General features: G+C 37.9%; 1 protein-coding gene across 8 annotated transcripts in view; it reads left to right on the top strand.

Annotated features, from left to right (window-relative positions):
• The first annotated feature begins 117 nt into the window (after window positions 1-117).
• The window catches only part of smoc1 (SPARC related modular calcium binding 1), a 44780-nt gene continuing 20981 nt past the window's right edge, over window positions 118-23916 (top strand). For all 8 annotated transcript variants that reach the window (XM_072457620.1, XM_072457618.1, XM_072457619.1 and 5 more), the window contains exons 1-5: window positions 118-469; window positions 17359-17524; window positions 17628-17705; window positions 22030-22142; window positions 22329-22428. In XM_072457620.1, the coding sequence (XP_072313721.1) occupies window positions 368-469; window positions 17359-17524; window positions 17628-17705; window positions 22030-22142; window positions 22329-22428 (559 nt within the window). In that variant the 5' untranslated portion in view covers window positions 118-367. The remainder of the gene's footprint in view (window positions 470-17358; window positions 17525-17627; window positions 17706-22029; window positions 22143-22328; window positions 22429-23916) is intronic.

Raw genomic sequence — 23916 nt, 5'->3', positions numbered from 1 at the left:
CATCCAACTTCACTGGGGCGTGGTTTTTAAAGCTGATCTTCTGATTGGACCGCGCGTCGCGTCCGTCAGCGCCGCTGTTCCCACCTTTGCGTTTAAATCCAGTGCGCCTCGGGAGCCCGGACCTGTGGATGCGATGTACAGCTGACTCTAGCGCGCACCGCGGATCACACACAGTCACTAAGATGGTTAGTGCCACGATCCTCAACCCGCGCGTGCCATTATGTGAATGAACTCTTGAGGACACGAGTCTTGAGACAGCGCTTCTTGAGGACTTGATACTTTGGAGCGTTGTTGTGCGTGTCTCCTCGCGCGGGACCCGTTGACCGTCACGTCGCTCGTGCCTGCTCGTCGAGCGCCTCTTCACACTATGTTATTGTCCACGTTGGTCCTGGTCACGTCGTGTCACGTCCTCGCGCCTCTGCTCCTCTGTCACCTGCGCTACGCGTGCGCGCAGAAGCCCGGCTCCAGGGTGAGTACGTTCACGGCACCGGGGGTAATTCTGATTTGACGTCAATTATGAATTAGTGACAAATGTTCGGTTGTTCAGCTGCTCTAAACATCAGCATCAGTCCATAGAAGTACAGCCTGTACCAGTGTAGATCAGGTTGTAAGGGCCTAATTGATCTCAGCATATGACAAGGTAATTTTATAGTAAAAAACTAAAGTATTGTTGGAATATTAACCAATATTGGCTCTATCATATTTTTTAATGTAGGCCTATAATATTTCTAATGATACCTTATATTGTAACCTCTCGGCCTATAATTGTTTAAAATATCAAATAGCCTGTAAGACAATGAGCCTCAATTGCTTGACTGAAAGTGTAGGTGAAGCTTCTTATGTCTTTAACACTTACTGCTACATTTCATCTGCAAACTCTGCTCTTTGAGTCACTTTGCGCTGTCCAGATGCAAAGTGATACATGTCAGACAAAAGGACTTTGTTTGAGTGAATAAATCATGTGCAGAAAGTCCTTCAGAAAACAGAGACATTTTGACATTCCATGATGATTAATGGACTTAATACATATCAGTTGTGATCAGCACCTACAGTTATGGAGACTGTGGCTTTTCATTGTCACTTTAGCAGATATTTCTTGGGAAACAGCCCACTTAAAACAGAATCTGCTTCCAGGCACACAATGTGTTCTGGAACATAACCAAAAACAAAAGTAAAAGTAAAAGTAAAAAGAAAAAGTTTTCTCCAGTGGATACTTATTACTTTTACTTCACTACAATACAAAGCAGGTATCTGTACTTTTAATATGGTCTGAGGGTTTATTTGGAGCACATTCATGGTGGTATTCTCCCTAAAGATTTTGAATTCAAGTATTGGCTTTGAGCAATCAAACATTCCCTAAAAAATAAGAAAATTATTGGAATTGCTATTTATTGTTGACCAAAAAATCTGAACAATTCTCTATCAAAAATTGTTCAAATTGTTCATGTAATATCATATATTCAATGATTCATATATCAAAAGCATTTAAAACTTTAACAGTTCTCAAAATCTGTGTGAAATGCATTTACTTTTTACTATTAAAGCATATTTTTAAACAAGGACTATTTTTTACTATAGTCAATGTTGTTTGTGCTACTCTTACTTTTACTTTTTGTTCCTGTATCTGTACTTTTACTTGAGTGACACAAAGGAGTACTTCTTTCACTGATGAGAATAAAAACATGTGTCGAAAGTCAGAACAGACAGAATGACGCATCTTTTCACTGAGTCGGATGAATTGTTAATCCAACTAAAATCTTAAACTCTTGTCGATATAAGGTGGTAAAAAGAGTCAAAATCTGTTAAAAGTTTTGGATGTAAAGTCTGCTACAGAAGTATCCTCTCCTGTGAACGTTTTGATCATTTCTCAGCTGTTTCAACATTTTCAATGCTGATACTTTCCCCCAAAGGCACGATGAGGCATGCAAATAACATCCTGAACCTTTTATCGGGAAATTAGTCATTGTAACCTTATAAAGCTGAGTCAAACCAAAACTTATGACTTGTGGCCATGTTTCGGTAATTTTATTTTCACTTTGTGGTTTTGGGATTATTTCATGATTTATTTTACAGCTTTAGGGATCAAGATGTGAAAATGGAAATTCCAACATTGTCACTCATATCAAACCAGTAGAAAGTATATTTTATTTGAAACAATATTATTATAGTCTCATTATCAGTAGTATCATATTATTTCATTGATGGAAATTGCCTTTTATTTTGCATATTTTTTGTCATTTAGAACCCCCAAATAATAAGAAAATACACAAAAAAAAAAAACCTGTAATTATAAGAACAACCAGATAATATAAAATGACCAGAGTTGTGCTATGGGTGATAAAAAAAAAAGGAAAAATACTAAAAAACGCATTTAAACTAGATACTAAATCACATAAAGGGACAAAATTGCAGTACTAGTATAAGACTGTAATAACTGCAATTTGTTTGTGTTTTTATTCTAAATGTTGTATCGAAATCGAGTATTGACCTTTTTCCCCAAAACCAATTTAGAAAGTATGGTATTGTGACACGAGTTTTAAAGCCAAAATACAGTATATCAGGTAACAAATTACACTTGCCATAACTAAAGGGAGAAGTTGAACAGAGCCACAAATAAAGGTTGTTCCAAGCTCTTGCGACAGATGCATATGTAATGCTCTAATGCACTGGGTGAGTGTCTTTTTGTCCTAGAGGCATTAAGTAAATAGCAGGCTCACACATTACTGCTTAATCCTGTAAGAGGCAGTTAGAGGCGCAGGATACAGCACAGACAGGTGACAGCATCACTGAGGACATATTAAACACCATGAACATTTAACTGACCAAACCGAAGAGGCTTTTGGAACTTCAGGAAGGAGCTTAGGGTACGTGCAGGGGTGACGCACAGAGAGGACAGCTGTGAGTATGTTATTAGGGCTGCACTAGAACGATTAGTCGACTAAACAAACTTTGGGGCTCAAACTGCACTCAACTGCGTAGGAATTCATGCAAGAACAACTATTTATTCAGAAAAAGCACTAGTAGTACTATATATATATTAGTTTGAACACGGGATTCACTCCAAAATCATCAGCTAACTCACACCTTTATCTTCTAATTTTTGCTGTTTTCCCATATAAATCCTTTTAATCTGAATAAAATAATTTGACTAAAACACAATTGATCAACTAATTGAGAGATTAAAGGATTACAGCCTTTCATAAAACTTGGATTTTGACTTGGCAGGAGAAAACTTTGCATGCTAATCCTGAATTGCGGCAATCACGGCATCAAAAAAGAAGACAAAACATTCACAAAATTGGCCTTTACAAAAACTTGCTTTAAAATTACAAGGAGAAACTAAGTATAATCTTGTTTTTAACTACTGTCACATGTCTTTCCTCTTTTAGGCTTTGAGTTGCAATGAACTTAAATTACAACCAATTTGTAGGGATCAATTATTTTAAAAAAGCGTTGCGAAATTGAGAGACAGAATGGTTCTCCTCTGGCTTTAATCGTGGACTGTTGTGTGGTGTGAGAAGGTACTGGGAGCTAATCCAGCCCTGTCACTTGAAAGAAACGTTTGAGAAAATCCACGCTGTCTCATACGAAATTGGAGGAGCGATCGGTCATACTCTGGCATGTCTGAAAACACAAACATTTCAGATTTACTCGTTCTGCAGCGGCTTTTGATCAGCCGCGAAATATGATTGACACTTTCCTGGTTTCGCTTCGGTCCACGGTCGGCTCATTTGTTACCGATGATAGCGAATCGTTTCTGCGCTTTTAGCTTCGAATTTGACAGTCTATTCACGTTTCACGATACTTGACCCTCAAACGAGACTTTCAGAGGCACGTTTCAGCACATTTATGATGGATTAGCACTGCCACGATGTCATTCTATTCAAAAAGTTTCAATAATAGGAACTTTTCACCTTTAGCGCTGATTATAAATAAGAGGCATTAAGCTATACGTATTCTTTTTATTTGTAGCAGCAGATGGTGTCTTGAGCAACAGCCAATCAAATCTGTTCCGCTCCAGATCAGTGTGTGGATTTCATGCTCAATTTCAGCCCAGTCTAATCAGCGTAATTAGAGCCAGACTGTTATTCCAGTGTTCACGGATCAGAGGAATGGATATCTAAACTATCCCGATAACAATATTCAGATGATGTTACCCAACAGAGATGTGCTAAAATGTGTCTTATTATGTCATGGCTGAGGTGTCGGTAGCAGACGAATGTGAAACCACCCACAAAAGTGCAAACATATCTCTTTATAGCCTTATTTGTAACTTTACAATGTTGTTTTTTTCTCCTGTTTCTTAATTTTTAATTTGCAGCAGTTTAAACCCTTGTTTTTGTACTAGTGTTCCGGACACTTGTGCCTTGAGCTATTTCAGCTGTGCCTTGAAAAAAGTATACAATTTGTGTTACATTTACCATTTTGGAGTGTCTTGAACATTCTTCTGTATCAAAAAAAGAAAGCAGAACAATCAACATCGGCAAATTTAAATAACCTAAATTTATTTAAAATTTAAATAATTTAAATAATGACAGTGGAGCGGATGTTATTTGCCATATTATACATCACATTTTTTACCTCAATTGTCTGATTCGTTAATGTTTTAGAAGGTGGTGCCATGGTGTCTATTATATATTAGATATACTCGATATTCTATTTTGAACAACTTTCACAATATTATTTCAGTTATTGTGAGAAGAAGCATAAAGATTTTTACGATTATTCACAATTTATTGCAGTACGACCAAAGAACATTGAAATCCTTAATTTGCTTCTTTTACAAGTTTAGTTTTATGAAATCAAAACTTTTCAATGAAAAAGTAATGGTAATATCACAGAAATAGCCATATTAAAAAGTAAACACATACTTTGACTTGTAAATGTTGAACTGAAATTACTTATTGTTGCTGATCAGGACTAGTATTATTTTGTTTGTATGATTATCTGGTGGGTAGTACATAGTTACATTTACTTGAGTAAGTTTTCCAAGAAATTGTACTTCTCGGAGTAAATTTCTTACACTGTACTTTTCCTCCTACTTGAGTAATACTTTTATTGAAGTACGAGAACTCTGACTTGAGTAAATCTACAAGTCACAAAAGCTCATGTTGACAATATGAAATGATTTGTACATTTGTGTTTCTTCACCGCTCCTTCAGTTAAGATTTAGTTTTCCTCGTTTTTGTTATGTCCAGACAGTTACTCTTAAAATGGCTCTTACTTGAGTGTCTTTCACAAAATACTTTCACAATTTCTTCCTGTATTCAACCGAATAATCCTGACATCCCTGAACATATCTCAAACTCACAAAGCATGCATCCCAATGGAATATTGAACTATTATTGGTGTATTTTGGAACTTTATCATGCGATTTGGCTTGAGAACAGGACAATGAATCGCTGAACTCTTCCATACTGTTTGTCTTTCCCTTAAACTGTATGTTTAAGCCTATACTTTGAAAACAACTGTGATATAAAAACGAACAAAAAAGAGCACAGCGGTCTAAAACTTAAATTTAAACCCAAAACGACTCAGAGCCAAAAGAGGAATCAAAACATGGAGTTAAATAGAACTTGAACTGTAATAAACTTGTGTCCCTATATCAGTACCACACTTTGAGAACCATCGCCTCGGTAGAATTACCTCCTCACTACCACATACTACACTTTCTAAGCCGATCCTTTGATATGAACGACTGTGTGGTCCCGCTCTCTGTTTCTGGTTATATTGTAATGTGGGACACACTTCAGGGAACCGATTGTTCTGGAGCCAAGACGTAGCATTAGTGACATAAGAGGAATGCTGTTAATCAGATTTGGGAGCGTTTCCGAAAAGGAAGTAGTCGGCCACCCCTCGCACTTTCATTGTGACTTCTGCTCCCCGCGTCACAGGGAGCATACAGAGGCAATTGTTGTAATTAATGAAGCGTTTAATCCACATCTAATCGGTCTGTGAGGGTGCAAACATGACAAATAAACAACAGTTAATACATTACAAGAGGAATATGGTGATACAGACATGCAAATTGCAATAATCTGAGAGAGATGTTTGGTGTATGTCGTTTTCTCTCGTCGCTGCACTGTTCTGTCCAAAAAAATCAATAATCTGAAATTAAGTTGGGACTGGACTAATATCATAACAGACATACGCACAATGGAAATAATAACCGCAGGACTCAACTTAAAGATGGACCAAAAAAAATAAATTAAATAACCACATGACTCAATTTAAACAAATAAGAACAAAAACAATGGACAAAATAGGACCATTATTCAGAACTCAATATGCTATAATTCCTCTATTTTTTCCCCTTTCCCCCCCTGAAGCCACTCCCTTGTTTTCTACTTTTATGTTCTCCCTGGTCCAGTTTGTTCTTTGTGTGTGTTTTTTTTTCAGTTTAAAAAAAAAAATGTTTTCCTGTTGTTGCTCTGTTGTTCTATGTTCTAATAAAAAACAAAATAGCCCATAAAAAAAAGAAACAAAATAAAAAATAAAGTTGGGACTGACCGTGCACTAACCTGTTGATGCTTTATGTGGCTCAGTGGTACCGTCCCAGCACATGTGCCCAATGACTCTGTCAATATCGCCTCTTGATCAGACCAATTGAGAACCAACCAATGAATGTAAAATGTTCAATGTGACAGGCAAATGTGCAAAATACAGTATGTACACAATTGACCAATGCCACTGCCAACTCGAACAGTATAGATAGATAGATACACCATCTATACTATAGATGGTGTTATTTCATTGCACGGAAATTCATAGTACAATAAGTAGAAGTATTTTTAGGTAACTACATGGGAAAAGACACATATTTTACGTTTGTTTATCTGTCATATATGTTATCTATTATCACGCTATTACAGTGCTGAAAAGTATGACTTACCGGTGTATGACAACAACAACAACAACAACAACAACAACAACAACAACAACAACAACAACAACAACACCACCACCACCGCAATAAGCTAATACTGTCTTTTAGCAGGACCACCCATGATCTTGATGAAGTGGGTGAGGTCAGCGTGTCTTCACTGTAGAGCGGTTTACGTGCAGTGATAACAGTTGTAATGCTCTGAGCCTTGGGCCCATCGCCGCCCACTCTGCACCACATGCACTTTACACCTCCTGTGTGAACATACTCCATCTTTAAGAGCCACTTTGAAAACGCAAAATTACAGGCTTCTTTTTTAAGACAAAACCCAATTAGACATTTTAGGGGAACAAACGAGAGAGGACTTGGGGGTGTGCGTGTGTTCCCCTTTTGCCGTGAACTAATTGAAAGGGTATGAGCCAAGGCATCTGCTTTTTAGATTTCCTGAAAACTAGATGCCAATTAGCTCTTGCTGTTAAAAGTACGTAACGACAGATTTAGAGATGACTTAGGTGTGTGGCGTTCAGTGACTTGTTACAGCTGTGGTTTGCGCAGTTTTATCTCCTCGTCACTTAGGTAATTTAGTGCTGTAGTGGATAATGGAGTTGAAATGGGTAACGCACTCTTTAAAATTTTGGTATGACATCTGAAAGGTTATATAGCTCTCACAAGAGGTCTCAAAAGGTCCGGTCCTAAACCAGGATAAGGATGATCTAATTTTACTAGTTCAAGATGATAGTTTTATCTTCTAAGGCCATGTTTTCATCGTGTCTTGTGTGAATTTTAAGACAGCATGAACTCTTGACTCGTGTTTTTTTCCCCCTGCATCGTCCTTGTGTCTGTCCAAAGTATGAGAAGAAACAGTCGGCCTTTTGGGATTATTAAAATGTACAAGTCAGCGTATTTGATTCATCTTTCAATGTCGCTGAGGGTCAGGAGCGTCTTCAGACCTTGAGCTAGATATGGTCAGGATTACTGTAACCAATTCATATATCACTATAATTACACCAAACTGTTCTTTTGTTTGTTGCTGTTTGTTTCAAACCTTGTTTCCATGTGCAGTGTTGATCCTCCAGACGCTTCCCCTACATACATTTGGGTTCCCCCGTCACTTCCCTTTCACGTGTTGGGAAGTGTCCTATCCTGTATCTTACTATTACTTTATCTTTATTACATCTGCAAACATATAAGAGTTTCGTCCAGTTTTACATTGATTCATAAAATTGCTCCGTTGTCTCAATTTATTGCTATAAAGATGTGCTTTCACTGCTCCAGCGTCTTCTCCCCCACAAATAGCAGCACATATTTCTATTATTATCGACCAGATTAAACCGAGAGTGCCTCTAAAAGCACTGTTGCGACCCCTGACTTTCAATTCACCACATAATCAACACTACGCAGAAGCACAGCGGTCACACTACCTTAGCCCGAGGATTTTTTACATGTCAAACCCACTCAGACATAGGCAGAACATGCAAACACCGCACAGAAAGGCCCTCCGGAGTACAGAAAACTGGACCTTCTTTGCTGTGAGGCCAGAGTGCTAGCATCTTAGCCACCGTGCTCTGTTTTAACTCGGTGTAGAGAGCAATAGGTACACAGGTTGGCTGCATGCTCCTCACAATGACTGGATCAATTTAAACACCACTATCGAAGTCATTTGAGACATTTTACCGGTCCAAAGAAACAAACATTGTGCCATTAGGTCATATTATCTGAGCAGCCATTACAATAACAGCTCCTGCTCAAGTTGTACTCCAATTAAATGGTCTAATTTCAGCGGTTTGTTTATTGTTTATATGTCTCCAGTCACTTCCAGTCTTGGCTGTTTTCTGTCTCCCTCTCTGGGTCTAAGTGTCCTCGCCAAATCCACCACAACTGATTACATTCTGATTATATGCGTGGGTTATTTGTAATGTCACTGTCCCCAGACCACGGTAAAGTGAGAGTTGCAAAAAGGCATGTCATTCGGTGATAAAAGTCTGACCGCATCGGAGTTTTCCTGCCCGGTTTAGTGGGTCGCAGACAGTGTCTTTAAGCTCAGCAGTGGGCTCTGGATGTAAACCAGGTGCATTGACGGAGGTTTGTTCTGTTACAATGTGTGATGGTGACGCAGCAGCAGGGATTGTGTCAGCTCTAAAGCCAGACAAAAGTACTTCAAACATGGCAGCGGTAAAATAAATAAGGTACATTCAAGTATACAGTGGTTTCGGGGAATCTTTGGTAGTCAATATATCAATCTGGTAAGTATGGATCATTTGGCCATAAATGGTTTCAATAAAATAGTGATTTAAAGGTGCAACTTTCCATTTAGACGTTATTGCTTTGCCTGACATGTGCCATAGTTGTGCATTTATTCAATTACAGGGGTTTTTAGTCTTTGAGAATTACATTAATTTTCTACTATGGCCTGCCTTTTCACAGATATGGCCTGTAACCTGTCTCCACTGAGATAATTACATCAAATGTCATATTGCGGAACATTACAAGCAAAGCTATAATATCTTCAGTCATTTAGAGGAATTAGAAATTCTATTTGGCCTCATGTAGTAGAAAAATATTCTAAATGTGTTCTGAAGTATTTAAGTATCCCGATAACGATATTCAGGCGATATATCCATCCAACAGAAATGTGTAAAACGTGTCTTTAAAGTTATTCATTGAAGTTTAAGTTTAAAAATGTCACCTTAGTTAACAACATTTTTACTTTTAAAGCACTCTTCTTGTAGCATTTTTACTCGAAATAATATTCTTCAAATTCAAATTTTGCCTGTCTTCAAAACAACGTTGACAATATCATCTATATTATATAAATTTTGATATATTTCCTACCTCTAGTCTGCAATGGAGTCTGATCTAATGTGAAGAAAGAAATCTTATTGAGCAAGTCAGAGTGAAAAAATATACTTTTGTTTTAAATTTGTCGTCTCTCTGACAATTTTATACCACTTATTGTCAAGATATGGGTCTAGCAAGGAACACGGAGACCTCAGATAAGAAACCCACACATTTGATTCACATTTTCCACAGATTTTACAAGTCTTTTAGTTTTGTCTTTACGGGACTGGGTTTGTGTGGGTGGGATGCTCTGACTAAAGAATGATCAGGACAATGTACGACCCCAGATCTGTGATTTATGATGTTATTGTGAAGGTGAACATCCTTTAGTGCTGTGAGTCAGGACCATGTCAGGCAGCACTTGACCTTATTAAAGTTTGGAACTAACTGTTAAGAGTTACCACAACTGTGGCAAGGCACTAAAATGCATAGGCTTGTTCTGATTCGTCCTTGGAGTGATTGATTGACAGGTTACAATCACAGAACAGCAGCGTTGGAGTTTGCTGTGCTCCAGTCGTCCTAGGAAAATGCTCAAATCAGTCAAAATGCGGGTCCATTTAAGATCATTTGTCGACCCGGACACTGTTATTACATTTCCAATTCTTAAAACAGTGTTTGAGGGTGAATTTTGGCTTTCGTTTCCAATAGCTCCGTGTAGACGTTAGCGACATTAGCATAATTATGCATTTATAAGTGCAGAAGCTCAAGGCCGAGCAGGATCAGGTTCACACACAGCGAGTGGACCAAAGTGACTAAATAAAGGTAGAATAACACTAGCACTAATGAAGCTGTCTGTGTTTATCTTACACCAAACACGGGGCGCAGCCATGTTCGACTTTCTAACACTCTCACATGTTCTCAGTGTTTCCGAGGACGACTGGAACGCACCAATTTATCCGATGTTTACAGCTATTGAAGCTAGAAGTGGACAATATGATGATGAGGATGAAAAGAGCCCTGCATGACAATCTGCTATTTTGGTGATTAAATGCTTAAATGCGGCTTTAGACACAACTCCTCTTAGCCTCAGTTATGCTCAGTTATGAGGTGAAGCATGAACTCTCAGAAGTACCAGAGTTGCCTTTTATTTTATCATTGAAGTCTATTTATCGCAGCACATTGTTTTATTCGTGCCTTTTTGTTTTCCATGGTTTATATTACTCTTCATTGTTTTATGTTGCAACAATTTGGTTCCCTTACAACACCAATAAAACCTTTCTGATTCTGATTCTTTGAAAGCTTGTATTAAACCTAAAGTGTCCACAGCCACCGCCATTACTTGTTCCCCTCCTTCTGCTCGTATCGTAGCAAATACGTTCTACACTGACTATAACGCCGTTTTCAAGCCGCCCAGAGAGAATCGGTGCAGTGTTGACTCGTTGGCGCACATGAACGTTGAACATTTCACGCTATTTCGTATCATATTTTTGCGGGGGGACTTTTCCCTCATTCTCCACTTTATTCAGAGGAACTAGACTGGAAGTGCCAAAACAAAGGAAGTGCAAATCTGTAACTAAAAGAAGCAAACGTGGGCGAGGCAGAACAAGGTGCATACTACAGTGTACCGGTACGTGAATTGTCATGGAAATGGTGACGTACAAGCTCTAGAAACTTGTGTTATATATGTATACAACGCTAAACGAGGCCTAGATCCAACAAGCAAAGACGCAGAGATTATTTTGTTTTTAACCATCCACCAATATTTTGACATATGAATGGATTGTAGTGCTAATTACCAACAATCGCTCACAAAGATTCACACACCAGAGTGTTTTAACTGTTTATTCTCTGGCTTTTAACACTATGTGAGTTGTGTGATAGTGTCTCTTGATCTGAGTTATTTATTTATTTGTTTTGTACAGTTTTTACTAGACACTTTTTTTACTGATTGATTTTATTTGGCTTAATTCCAATTGTTTGAAATTATATATATTTTTGGTTTTATTCTGCTGAATTTTAATGTCTTTTCTTGTTTGTAAAATGTGCTATACAAATAAAGTTGGATTGTATATATCTTGATACTGGATGTGAGTCTTGCCCAAGGACACAACAGCAGTGTGCTCTAGTCTAACTTTATGCCATTGAGCTTTACCCTTTACCTCTTTTACATTATCTGTGCATTTATATCTTTCTCTTATGTATTTGTTTTTGAACACATGGTGCATCCAAAGTCTTTTTTTCCTTGGATACAAATGTTTCTGTCTGTTAAGGATTATAGAGTTTGTGCACTTTGACAAAGCCAAGAGGAGGACGTGCCTTCTGTGATAAACTGACGTCCTCCTTGTCTGGACTGGCTCATAAAGACTTGAGGATTTACTCCATCGCTCTGGGGAACAGAGCTTTGTGAGGCCAAAACTCAAATCACATTAAATTGTCTTGTTCCAAACAGTGGAGGTTCAATAGGACCCCATCGAGTTCTTGCCTTTTGTTTAAATTACCAGCCATGTTTTATTCAAACGCTATTGACCCAAAGGAAGTATCGTTTTTTCACTGAAGGAATAGGAGCAGCTGTGTGTTTGGTATTTGGCTCAAAATCGTTGTTTTCTAAAACTTTTAGACGTCCAGTGTAGGGACCACCCTGACGACCGTAACCGCTGAGATCTACTTCTACTGCAAGCTAGCTTTAGGTGCTCTGTGTTTCTGCGTGTTGTTTGTATCGTAAAATTTTCTCCTACTAAAGTGATATATTTTAGCCATCATTTTCATGCTGAAGGTAGGTACTGGGGTCTTATAATCGTAAGAATAAAGCAAATTATATTCGGGGAGGAAAATGTTGTCTTTTTAATTCAATCTATTGTCCAAAAATGTGAAGAACTCTTTCATAATCTGGCTGTTTTTGTCACATTATTGTGTGATTCAGAAAGCTTTATTTCCTTAAGCTGGTAACAAGCATGAGAAATAGTAACGTTAGACAATGGGAATGAAAAAAAAAATCACTGTTTCACTGTTCTTTGATCATGATCTCAGCAATCGTGAATAATTGTTAAATCGTGCTGTTTTTTCTCCCAATATAATACAAGTCCACGCAGTAATATTAAAAGAAACTGCTCTAATTTTGCGGGTTTAAAAAAACAACAACAACTTTGCTCTTTATATGCCGCTGTGATCAAGTGTTATATATATTTCACTTGTATTTAAATCTGTTAAAGGATGTGAATGAGGCCTAACATCCATCTCATTTTTCCACACAGACTTCTGCTGGCGCTGATAGATTTGACAGCCGATAATTAGTCTGATATTACATCCTGTCCGCACCATTGACCTCAACATTTACTCGGCCGTAAACTTTTTATTTCAGTTGCTACTATGATATAACACTTTTGGGATCAAGTGGCTCCATATTTTCCATCTTACACATTGGAAGAAGCCAGAGGAACAAGTTCTGCTGCACCATTATCAGTCCCTGTTGTATTTGATGTAGTTAATTTGTTTTGGACTGGAGTGATGTTTGCTCAGCTCTTGGCATGGCTGATTAAAATATCATGTGATAGATAGAGAAAGGACTTCCAAGTCTGTCAGCGCAGGCAGAGCTGTTTGAATGGTATAATCCCAAAGAGGATGGTTAGGGTTAATAATTGATGTATTTCTGACCTGCTCCCAGCTTGTTTCCATTTGATATTATTATTCTTACAAACTCAATATTTAAGCCAGAGACTGATGTGAGCCAAAGTATGACACAAATATGAACGTGCGACTGCCAATGTTTTATTTTATTACCACTGCAGACTATTGCAAAAAAAAAGCAAAATATTTTTTACAAGCAAACAATGCCCTGGATGCTGGTGAAATACAGATTTGAGCCCAGAGACAGGTAAAATTAACATAAATCAGATGGTGGATTATTTTAATTTGAATAAACGGAAGCTACAATGTGGCGCCTGGGAACATCGTGATAGAAAATACTGACAGGTTTTCATTTAAAAAAAGAAGAGAAAACTAAAAAGGGCTGTAATAAATCAAATTTAAAACCTTGACTTCAGTTAGTAATATATTCAAATACCAAAATGATTATATTCAAGACAAATGCTCTTTACATATGCTAATAGAAGTTAAATTAGAAAAATGATGAAGTAAAATATAATATATTCAACCATTTTGCAATAATTTTGTTGATATTTAGTATAAGAGGAGCTACTGATTGGTCACTTCAGTTCTGTCCACATTGTTCACTAAGAATCATGGGAAAACTGCCTGACATTGTCCATAGATTCTGGCCATGATGCATTATCCATAACAGAGGTGTGACAGGCTCGAGTCAGACTTGAGTCACTATTTTGATGACTTGACAAAATGGACTAAGACCTGGGACTCGACTTGGACTCGAAGGCCAGTGACTCGGGATATGACTTGCACTTGGAGCCCTCTGAATTGAAATGACTTGATGTTTCTCCTCAAAAAAAAAAAAACTTTTAAAAATGATCTTACAGTTGATACTCATAAAATTAGCTAAATATGAGATGTGTGTAATTTGGTACATTAACAAGGACAATGTCAAAGCAGAGGACTTGGACTTGACTTGGATTTGCTTGTCTTTGACTTGGGACTTGGCTTGGATTTGAAAAAAGCATGGGGAGACTGGAGAAGTCTATGGAAACTGGGTGAGATCGTCACAGACAGTTGTTTCTGTGCCTTGGTGCAATGTCAGAGTGACAGAAAAGACAAGCGAGGCTGGTTCAGAATGGTTCAAAATCAGGTACAGACCCTTTGGTGATAAATTATTACAGGTCAATACAATCGCTACAGGATCATTTCGACAATATAAAACAAATGCGCTTCATAAATAAAGTTTGATTAATTGATAGTTTGGAAATAATTGGGATTATTCTTTCAGCACATGACATGTTGTTGTACAGTCCTGTCAATGATCCTTGATTACTAATTACTAGTTACTAATTACTAGTTATTCAATTAGTCGATTACAAATTACTTAGTTAGTCAATTAGATCAGTAACTCATTAACAATCACAAATAATCAGCTAAGTTATTGCTCCCTCCGTCACGGTAGATTGTCTTTCCGCGCAGCAAGAATAAATTACAGACAAAACAGTAGTCGACGCTATTAAGTCTGCTGAATAAATGTTGTCCTTGCACAGATTTGTATGATTAAAATGATGTGATTCAACTTCAACCTCTGTTAGTCATAAATCAAGGATCATTTATATTTCCAGCTTCAACTTTTCCAGTGAAATCGTGTCAGTGACATTTTCAATATGATTTCATTGGCAGCTGTATCAGAAAGGAGGACGTTCATAGCTGTTTTACAAGGCTTAGCTAAACTTCTCCCGCTCCGTGTACTGACTTGTGTAACCAATCGTTTTAAAGCACTTTAAACTTCTTGATTCATTGTTTGAGGGTTTAATGCTGCTTTTTCGTGACGTCAGTTGGCTTGGCTGTGTGACCATCTAAAACGCTCTGATTGCTCTTGTGTCAGAGAAAAATCTGTCTCTAAGCAACTATTTTGGTGTTGTCCAAAATACAGTATATTTATAACGAAGAAGAGGTTTACATGTCATAAGGTTTTGCTCCTGAGCCTGGATTATTGATAGAAGTGGAGAGGATAAATAATGGAAACTATCTCATTTGTTGCTGGCAATGTGTTTTTTCCACCACATTTTTGTGACTTGTACCTGCCATAATGAGACCAAACAATCATTTCATTTTTAACAAACAGGAAATGTCACACAATGCTAAAAATGAGTAAGAAACTAGTAAGAAACCAGTGAGAAACCAACCAGTAAGAAACCAGTTAGAAATCAGTAAAAAACTAAAAAAAACAGTAAAAAAAAAACCCAGTAAGAAACCACTAAAAAAAACAGTAATAAACCAGTAAAAAAAACAGTAAGAAACCACTAAAAAAAACAGTAATAAACCAGTAAAAAAAACAGTAAGAAACCAGTAAAAAAACAGTAAGAAACCAGTGAAAAAAACAGTAAGAAACCAGTGAAAAAAACAGTAAGAAACCAGTAAAAAAAACAGTAAGAAACCAGTAAAAAAACAGTAAGAAACCAGTAAAAAAAAAAAAAAAACAGTAAGAAACCAGTAAAAAAACCAATAAGAAATCAGTCAAAACAAACATCTTTTTTAAACTAGGTATGTGTGTATTTGAATGCACTGTAGATTTATAGAGTGTTCAGCAATTCTTTATTTTTACTATTCCATGCGAGAAACAGAAGTTGAAGCAAGAAAGCAGGTGCCATGACAACTGACTTATTTAGGATTTAACCCGCAACCACAAATCTAAATATCAGGCTGATTTTTTGCAAGACAATTTGTACAGTATTGTTCAAGACATCAGACAATCTCAGGGAGCACACATCTTTTGTTTTACATTTAAAAAAAAACCCGTCCGTGTGGAATATTATTGGCAGAATTAATCTCTCCTAAAATCTTTTATGCTTTAGATAAATTTAGGTGAGTTCTGTGGCCAAGTGTCATTACTGCTGTCAGAACGAGGCTGAACGCTCCGATCGCTAAAACATAACCACTAAAGACTTGAGTGTTCATGAGGCCCCGACCCATCTGCAGCCAAAGATCAATTAGATTAATTAGACTTGAGTTTTGACTTCAGAGAAAAGCAGCACACGCCCTTGTTACTGCAGCTTTAACAGAGAGAGACAGAGGCCGACGTGAAAGAGCCAAAGGAATTGTGCATCCAATTTGTGTTGGTTTGGCAAAATGTGAATGCGTCTTTTGTTCACAGTGAAACACGGAAGTCAGAGGGACAAACGGGGAATGATTGTGGCCTGTTTGAGAAGACATTATGCAATTTCACTTGTTTATGTTTTGAATTTATTTAAGGCATGCAAGCAATCAAAGTATTAATTGTCATTGCATGTGGTCGAAATAGAGAATTGCATTTAGCTGTTGCCAGCAGATAATAGAGAGCAAATGAAGGATTTGTTAAAGGAGACATATCATGGAAGAATCAATCTGAATAGGCTTTTAATCTTGTTACAACAGTGTTTCCTCATCATTAGTTTACTCCTAGTTTTTTGATTGATTCCTGCTTGTTTGAATAGTCCTCTATTGTCCTGCAACTCAAGTTTCCCCCCTATCCCTGTACTTAGTTGTGATTATCTGACAAATTAAGTTCTAAAATGTTCCTTAGCCACATTTCAAAAATAAAAACATGTAAAAGTCCATTCTCTGCTTTCTACCATGAGATGACACTAGGAAATTTTTGCTGTCAATGGACCTGTTTCTATTAAAAAGCCATTTTAGATCCATTTCAGATCAATATTGTGGTTTACAGTGAATAGAATATAAAATGATATATACTGTAGTGTGGAGAAAAGGGTCTGTTTGAATGACTTCAGAGGTATGTGGATGAAAGCAGACAGTGATGTTTTTGTCTTAATTAATGCATATCCAATATTTCTACACTAGACACTAGAGATGCTCCAATGATTTATTCCTCTCCCCGTATTCATACCGACTATTGCATTTTCAGGTTCGGCCAAAACCAGATACATGATAGAGAAAAGAACTTCACAGTGTCAACGTATGGTAGTATATGGTAGTAAATAGTGTTTTGACTGAACGATACAATGCACTAACTCAAACCCAGACTAATACCTGACTCACACATTGTCTTTAGTGCGTGTTGCTCATGTTCCCTTTTGTGTGTGTGTTCGCAGTGGCTGATCGGGGACCGGGACAGTCACTGTGGGCTGCTGTGCTCCAGGACTCAGGGCAGACCGGTGTGCGGTTCTGACGGCCGCAGCTACGAGAACAGCTGTGAACTGCAGAGGGCGCACTGCAAGGACAGGACGCTCACGCAGGCTCATCGAGGGAGGTGTCGAGGTGCAAATTAAACTTGAACAAGACTGGACTCCAGACAAAAAAATAATAATCTAAATTTATCATGAGTAAGCTAAATCTGCGCTCCACTGTCTTTGTTGTCCAGGTAAAAACTGGGTAAGAATTGATCAGCCGGTTGTGGCTCCAACGTCAGCTTCGGTGGTGAAAGATATTGACTTTAAAGGTAAAATCACACACTTATTCCACACATTTTCAAATTAGGACTAGAATCAGTGGAATAAATGCATCCTTGTAAATAGCGTTATACTTGGTTGCACGCACCGACCTTTGCTTTACATGTTTGCATTGTGTAATCATTAAAGTTTGCAGCATATACTTAAGAATATTCTGACATTTATAAACAGTTCCTTTCCGTTTTGGCTACTTTTCAACTTTTTAAAGGTGCACTTTACTTGTCACTGGCTCCATGGAGAAGCTGTCAAGAATGTTCCACAGTATGACTTTCATACTGTATGTTCCACAGTATGACTTTTTCTACCTGCGTTGCACCAATGAAATTTCCCCATGTGGGACAATAAAGGAATATCTTATCTTATCTTATCTTAGCTTGCATTTATTCAAACACAGATGTTATAATTTCTATAAAATAACTCGCCTCATCACAGATCAGTCTCATTATAAAAGTTTTTGTGGAATTCTGACAAACACAAACTTCTACAACTTTGCAAACTTCTTGTCTCTCTCTTGCACCGATCACCTTCTGCTTCCACTCTGAAAACTTCATCAAAGTGCATAGCAAAGCTTTAGTGCAATTTCTAGCTCATTTCCTTGCCATTTTGCCCTTGTATGGATCACAAACGTAACCTGGAAAGTCAAGTGCGCAACCTTTTATTAATGAGACTGCTGACTTGTAACTTCCATGTGGTCTCTATGGAGAAAGAACAGTTTAATGCCATATAGTTGAACATTCCATGAAAAGCAACAACATCTCATGAAGACAAGCAAGTACTAGACCAGACAGGTTACATCAAGTCATCAATAATTACTCAAAACGTAAACGTGTACCCTCATCTGTACTGCCCCTTCGTTTGAGAACCCAACAAACTGTAATGGCGTGTCAATTTTGTAGTGACCTCAAAAGCAAAAGTTGTCCAAACATTGGGGTTTTGCAGGTGGACAGTGGTCAGTGTCGAGAAGATGTCTTTGATTTTCCGCCTCTGTGTCTCTGTGTAAACCTAACCAGACCTGCACCGGTCACGTCCTGAGTCTCGGGATTTCAGCCACTCAACAGCGCTGAGATTGATAGGTTTAGAGTCAAGGTTGAGCTTGGCATTTCCCCCTTTACCACCTCCTCCTCCTCCCTTTGGCTCACCGTCTATTAAGAAAACAGAAAACAGCTTTTTTTTCATTAATTTCTATAGTTTCTTGCACGGTAATGCAGATTTTTTATTTACGTAACATACTGCTGTTCCAGGGAACTTTGAGCCAAACGAAGCTCATTGCTTTTGCAAATTTAATGATCAAAATAAGACTTTTACGCAAATGTCTGTTTACAACTTCTGGCAAAGACTTGACTGTGCGACTTTGACGGGATTACGAGACATAAACGCGAGCAACAAAACTGTAATCAACAAAAGACAAGATTGCATGTGCCAGACTTATTAACCCTTTGTTTTTACACAAACAATGTCATGCGCTGAGGTTAATAGATACAACTTTAAGCAATAAAATGCAGGACCGTAACCAAGCAAGTCTTATAGTAGTCATGTGCAATTCATCATAACAAGATTATTTAGTAGTGAAATGGAAATAGTGGAAAGAGCGTTGGCGCAGTCTGAAGTGTGGATGTGTGACTGGCTTTAATGGCATCAGCAGACCAGAGGCAAATTAACAGGGACAAGGTCTGAAAAACAGATTACCCTGGATTTTCTACTTTTGCAGCAACAAATGGTATTTCTGTGTTGAATATAAATATAGATTTGAAATGGTGTTGACATTTCAGTCAGACTGTTCTCAACTGTTCCAACGATCTTGAGTCTGTACAGTATCTTTGGCACGGCTGAACGCTTTGCCAGTATTAATCGTATTTGTATTATTTATAATCCCAGTTGTGTATCCGTAGCAAAAGAAGGTTGATTTTCTAGAGTGAATACGTTTCGACACTCATGCAAGTAGCTTCTTCAGTTCTGCCGCAGCTATGGTTAAGCAAGTAAAGTCAGGCCCTTTCCAACGCTTGGTAAGACTAATAAATACATCTTCCCATAATTACTTATTACTTATAGCCTGATGTTGTTGGTATAGCCTACACCATTCATCTTATCAAGTCAATACATTCTTATTATTTTTAGCAAACACCTTTAACATATACAGTGTCTTGCTTTTTAATTGTTATTGCCCCTCAAAAGCCTGTACTGTGACATATTTAAGCTAATGAGAGGGTGTAAATGTCTTTCCTTTTTCCAATTTCCAGACGTGTTTACAACTCACTGTCTGTCCATCTGATTATTATTAACAGAATGCATTTCATCCAGTATTAACACCAGCAATGACCCGAGGCCATTCGTAACCTAATAAAACACATCAGTATTCTCCTCAACTACCCCTTTGGCCTATTAGAATGGCCTATTTACATTTCATTTTACTCTGAGGTAATTTTGTCAGCTGTCTGGAATTTTCCTCTGCAACTTCACTAATCAAACCTTTAAGCAGCTCTGCTTTTCCCTGGCCTGTAAACCTTTAGTCGATTAGTCTATATATGGTGTCTATGGTGTCGCTCAAACATTTCTTTAGTCAACTAATTATTTTATTGGGATTTTAAGTGTTTATATGGACAACAGCAGAAGAAGAAATTAAATGTGCATGCTGGAGTTTTGGAAGTGAATCATGAGTTTAATCTTCTTTACAACTGAAGATGCTGTTTACGAGCACTTTTCGATATAAATTTTTGATTTTACATTCCTTACACATTCCTTAACACTCCTGGTGGTCATGTGACTGCAGTTTTGGCCGAATCATAGCAATACTGAATAGCTTAGAGTGCTTTGGACACAACTATTTTCTATTTTGGAATATACGTACTAGCTGTGTCAAAAAATAACCCAACAATCACCATTGCCAAATTTAAAGAACAGTAAAGTGGCATGGGCATTATTCAGCACATTATAACATATTTTGAATTTAAAGGCAATATTCTAGTGCCATTGTATCTTCTCAACCAGAAAAAGTGTGCCTCGGCTCAAAAAAGGTTGAAAAACACTAGCCTAATCCTTTTTAGTCGATCTAGAATTTCTTCAGTTGATTTGAGCAAGTTTTTCCAGTTCTTATTGACGCATCAATTGAAAATGCCATGTTTTATATAGTTGTCATGTAAGATTAAAAATACCTCATAGCACACAGCACTCCCTTAAATATTCTCCAAATCTAAATGACGGTAAGAATCCCAAATAAACTGCTAGACGTGTCACTCTTTGACCTCCTCGTAGTCCGGCCTGCTTTGATCAGGTGGTGTGCGCTCGGAGCAGGTCTTTGGCGGGACTCTAGTCTGTGGTCCCGGTCCGCTCTCTGGGGTCTGCGTGTATTTGACTAAAGCTGCTCAGTGCAATGAAAACAGTAGTCGTTGATAGATCCGCATTACTCAAGCTTTCATCCCCTCCACACTGTTCCACGTGTACAGTGGAGACGTGTGCTTACGCTGTGGTGGTCAGTGTCGGCGTGAGTGATGGGGGAGATTAATGAAATTAGGCTGGACGCAAACACAGGCCCCGGTGCCAAAAATAACTCTGCTTTATTTTTACGGTTACTTATAGAAGCAAACTGCAATGACACGTCTCCGATTTCGTCCATACAAAGCAGTCAGTTAGTTATTGTAACAGGCCACTAACTAAACAGTATAAATACGGTTCTATTCCATTAGTAAAGTAAAAATAAATGTATTCTATTGAAAAGGGCAATGCTTTAACATAGGGTTCCATAGAAAACTATTTATAAGGGCTTCATAAGCACTAGTTAGTTGTTTATAAGGACTTAATAACAATAAGTAGCATTTTTATATGGCTAATAATATCTTTTACATGTTAATAAGCCATTAACCAAAGAACATGTTAAGAAGAGCATCAAGAAGCTGCTTAGTAAATGTTTTCAATAACCAAGTGATAAATGCTATAGTTTATGCCTTTTAAGTGTATAAACAATAAACTATAATTAATTATACATAGTTTACTAAGGACTCTTATTTTAAAGAGTGACCAAAGAAAAGAAAAAGATAGAAAAAAGTCAGCGGAGATGGTTTAGAATTGAGATGTACACTAAATCAAACAGACAAATAAACAGACAAACAAACAAATAAATACATAAATACTATACAATTCATTAGATTGATTTAACTTTACAAATCATTGCCAATAAAACAAGAATAAAACTCAAAATAAGACTACAATCTAGTCACCTACACCAGTTAAATACAGCTCTCAACATGCCCGATTGCAAAAAGCTGTCAAAAAGAGCCACTTCATCCAATATTCTGTGTGTGCCTGTCCCATGTCTTGCAGATGGGGGTCAGTCGAAATGCCGCTCGGAGAGGACGCAGGCTCTGGAGCAGGCGCGCAGACCGCAGGAGGCCCTGTTTATCCCCGAATGCAACGATGACGGGACGTTCGCTCAGGTCCTTCATCTTAATTCCCCTCCTCATTCCCAGCTCATGAGACAAAGAGCAGTCTGTCCAATAACTGTTCCCCATTAGCGTTTTTTGGCTTTGATTCCCGCGCGTTGTTGCTTTAACGCTGGTTAATGAAATACTGTATTATCTATCTGCGTCTTATTTGTGCGTTTCATGTTTTATTGGTCCCAGGTCCAGTGCCATACGCTGACAGGATACTGCTGGTGCGTCACGAGTGATGGGAAACCGGTCAGCGGCTCCTCCGTGCACAACAGGACGCCAGTGTGCTCAGGTAGAAACCGCGAGGACGTTCGCGGGGGGGGTATTTGGTGATTCAATGTGATGGAGGTTCTGAAGCATCTGCCGCACATTAGTTCCATACCTCAAAAAGTAGGTTTAGAGCAATCAGAACAGATCCGCTCCGCGCTAAGCAGCTTGACGAATGAAACAGGCTATACATTCCTATCACAGGTGCAGGATTAAGTTAGCCGCATGTATGGGAGGTCAGAGGTTAAGTAGGTTGATGTGAGAGAAGAAGATACAAAGGACAGGGGTAAATCCAGAATAGATGTTTCTTCAGCTGAGACTTGCCGACTGCTCACACAGGTGGAAAGTAACTAATTACAGTTACGCATGTTTCTGTAATTGAGTAGATTTTTTGGATGTTTGTGCTTTTTTGAGTAGGTTTAATTGTAATTAGTTACATTGGAAAAATGCAGGAGTTGCTGAGAACTGATTGAGGTCATCCCAATGCACCGCTGTCTGAGAATATGTGAATTGCGATTTCAATTTAACTTAATTCAGCTTTAAACTGTTAATTAATCTGTTTTTGTACACACTATTTATCTTAAATGCTAACACTGTTAAAATGAACAGTGATTACTTTGAGTTGAATTTTTCATGTTTACTTTTAAAGCACACATTTGGTAACAATACTTTGATTTGTCACTTTTATTTTGAACATTAAAATACATTATCAACCATAGAGCAACATGGATCGTCCATGTTGCTCTAAGGAACACAGTCAATAACTTTCACTATGGGTTAGGGTTAGGGTTAGGGTTCTTATGTGTCTTCTACTGCAGACACATTGATTATAGTCCAGAATGTTACACAATTTATGAAATATGAAAAACTCTGCAAGCCAGTTGTATAACACATTATCAAAAAGTGGATTATTGTTAATTTGTCCACATACTTTTTTGAGTACATTCCATGAAACAGGACTCACCTTACTGCCTGCTTTTCATATATGTTGCAACTCAAGCATGCATTCACACTTTTTTAAGTTTCATTTTGATGTATTTCATTTGGTTCTATTGTTGTCCTGGTTTAATCCTGGTCTGGTAAGGGTTTAGTCCAGTTTTAAGTGTGAATGCAGCCTTATTTATTAACATTTGGAGTTAATACGTGGACATTCCCAGACACACAACATTTATAAACATATACCTGTAGCAGTAGTGGACGGATTTAACTTAATATGACTAGAAAATGTCCAAAATCCTTCAGTTTGAATGTGTTAGGGGGGGTGAAGCGTGAGAAGTCTGCAGCGTGAATGGGGTCGTTGAGATACAATTAGAGAAGTCTGTCTGTGAACGCTGAACTGTGGCACTGTGTGTATTTCATGTGCCTACAGCAGGTGCTTGGGGTCAGACAGGAGGCTAATGGCCAAGCGTCCCGGGCCCCTGCTCCCTCTCCAGCTGTCTCACCCACACAGCCGTCCGTCCGGGATGGGAACACTTTATGATAATCACAGTAATTTTCCTGTGAAGATAATACT

This window comes from Eucyclogobius newberryi, unplaced genomic scaffold (assembly GCF_026437365.1).
Source record: "Eucyclogobius newberryi isolate DKJ021-1_F unplaced genomic scaffold, fEucNew1.0.hap1 SCAF_21, whole genome shotgun sequence".
Classification (NCBI taxonomy): Eukaryota; Metazoa; Chordata; class Actinopteri; order Gobiiformes; family Gobiidae; genus Eucyclogobius; species Eucyclogobius newberryi.
Note: the sequence above shows the minus strand (reverse complement) of the source record. Positions and strands in the feature narration are given on the sequence as shown.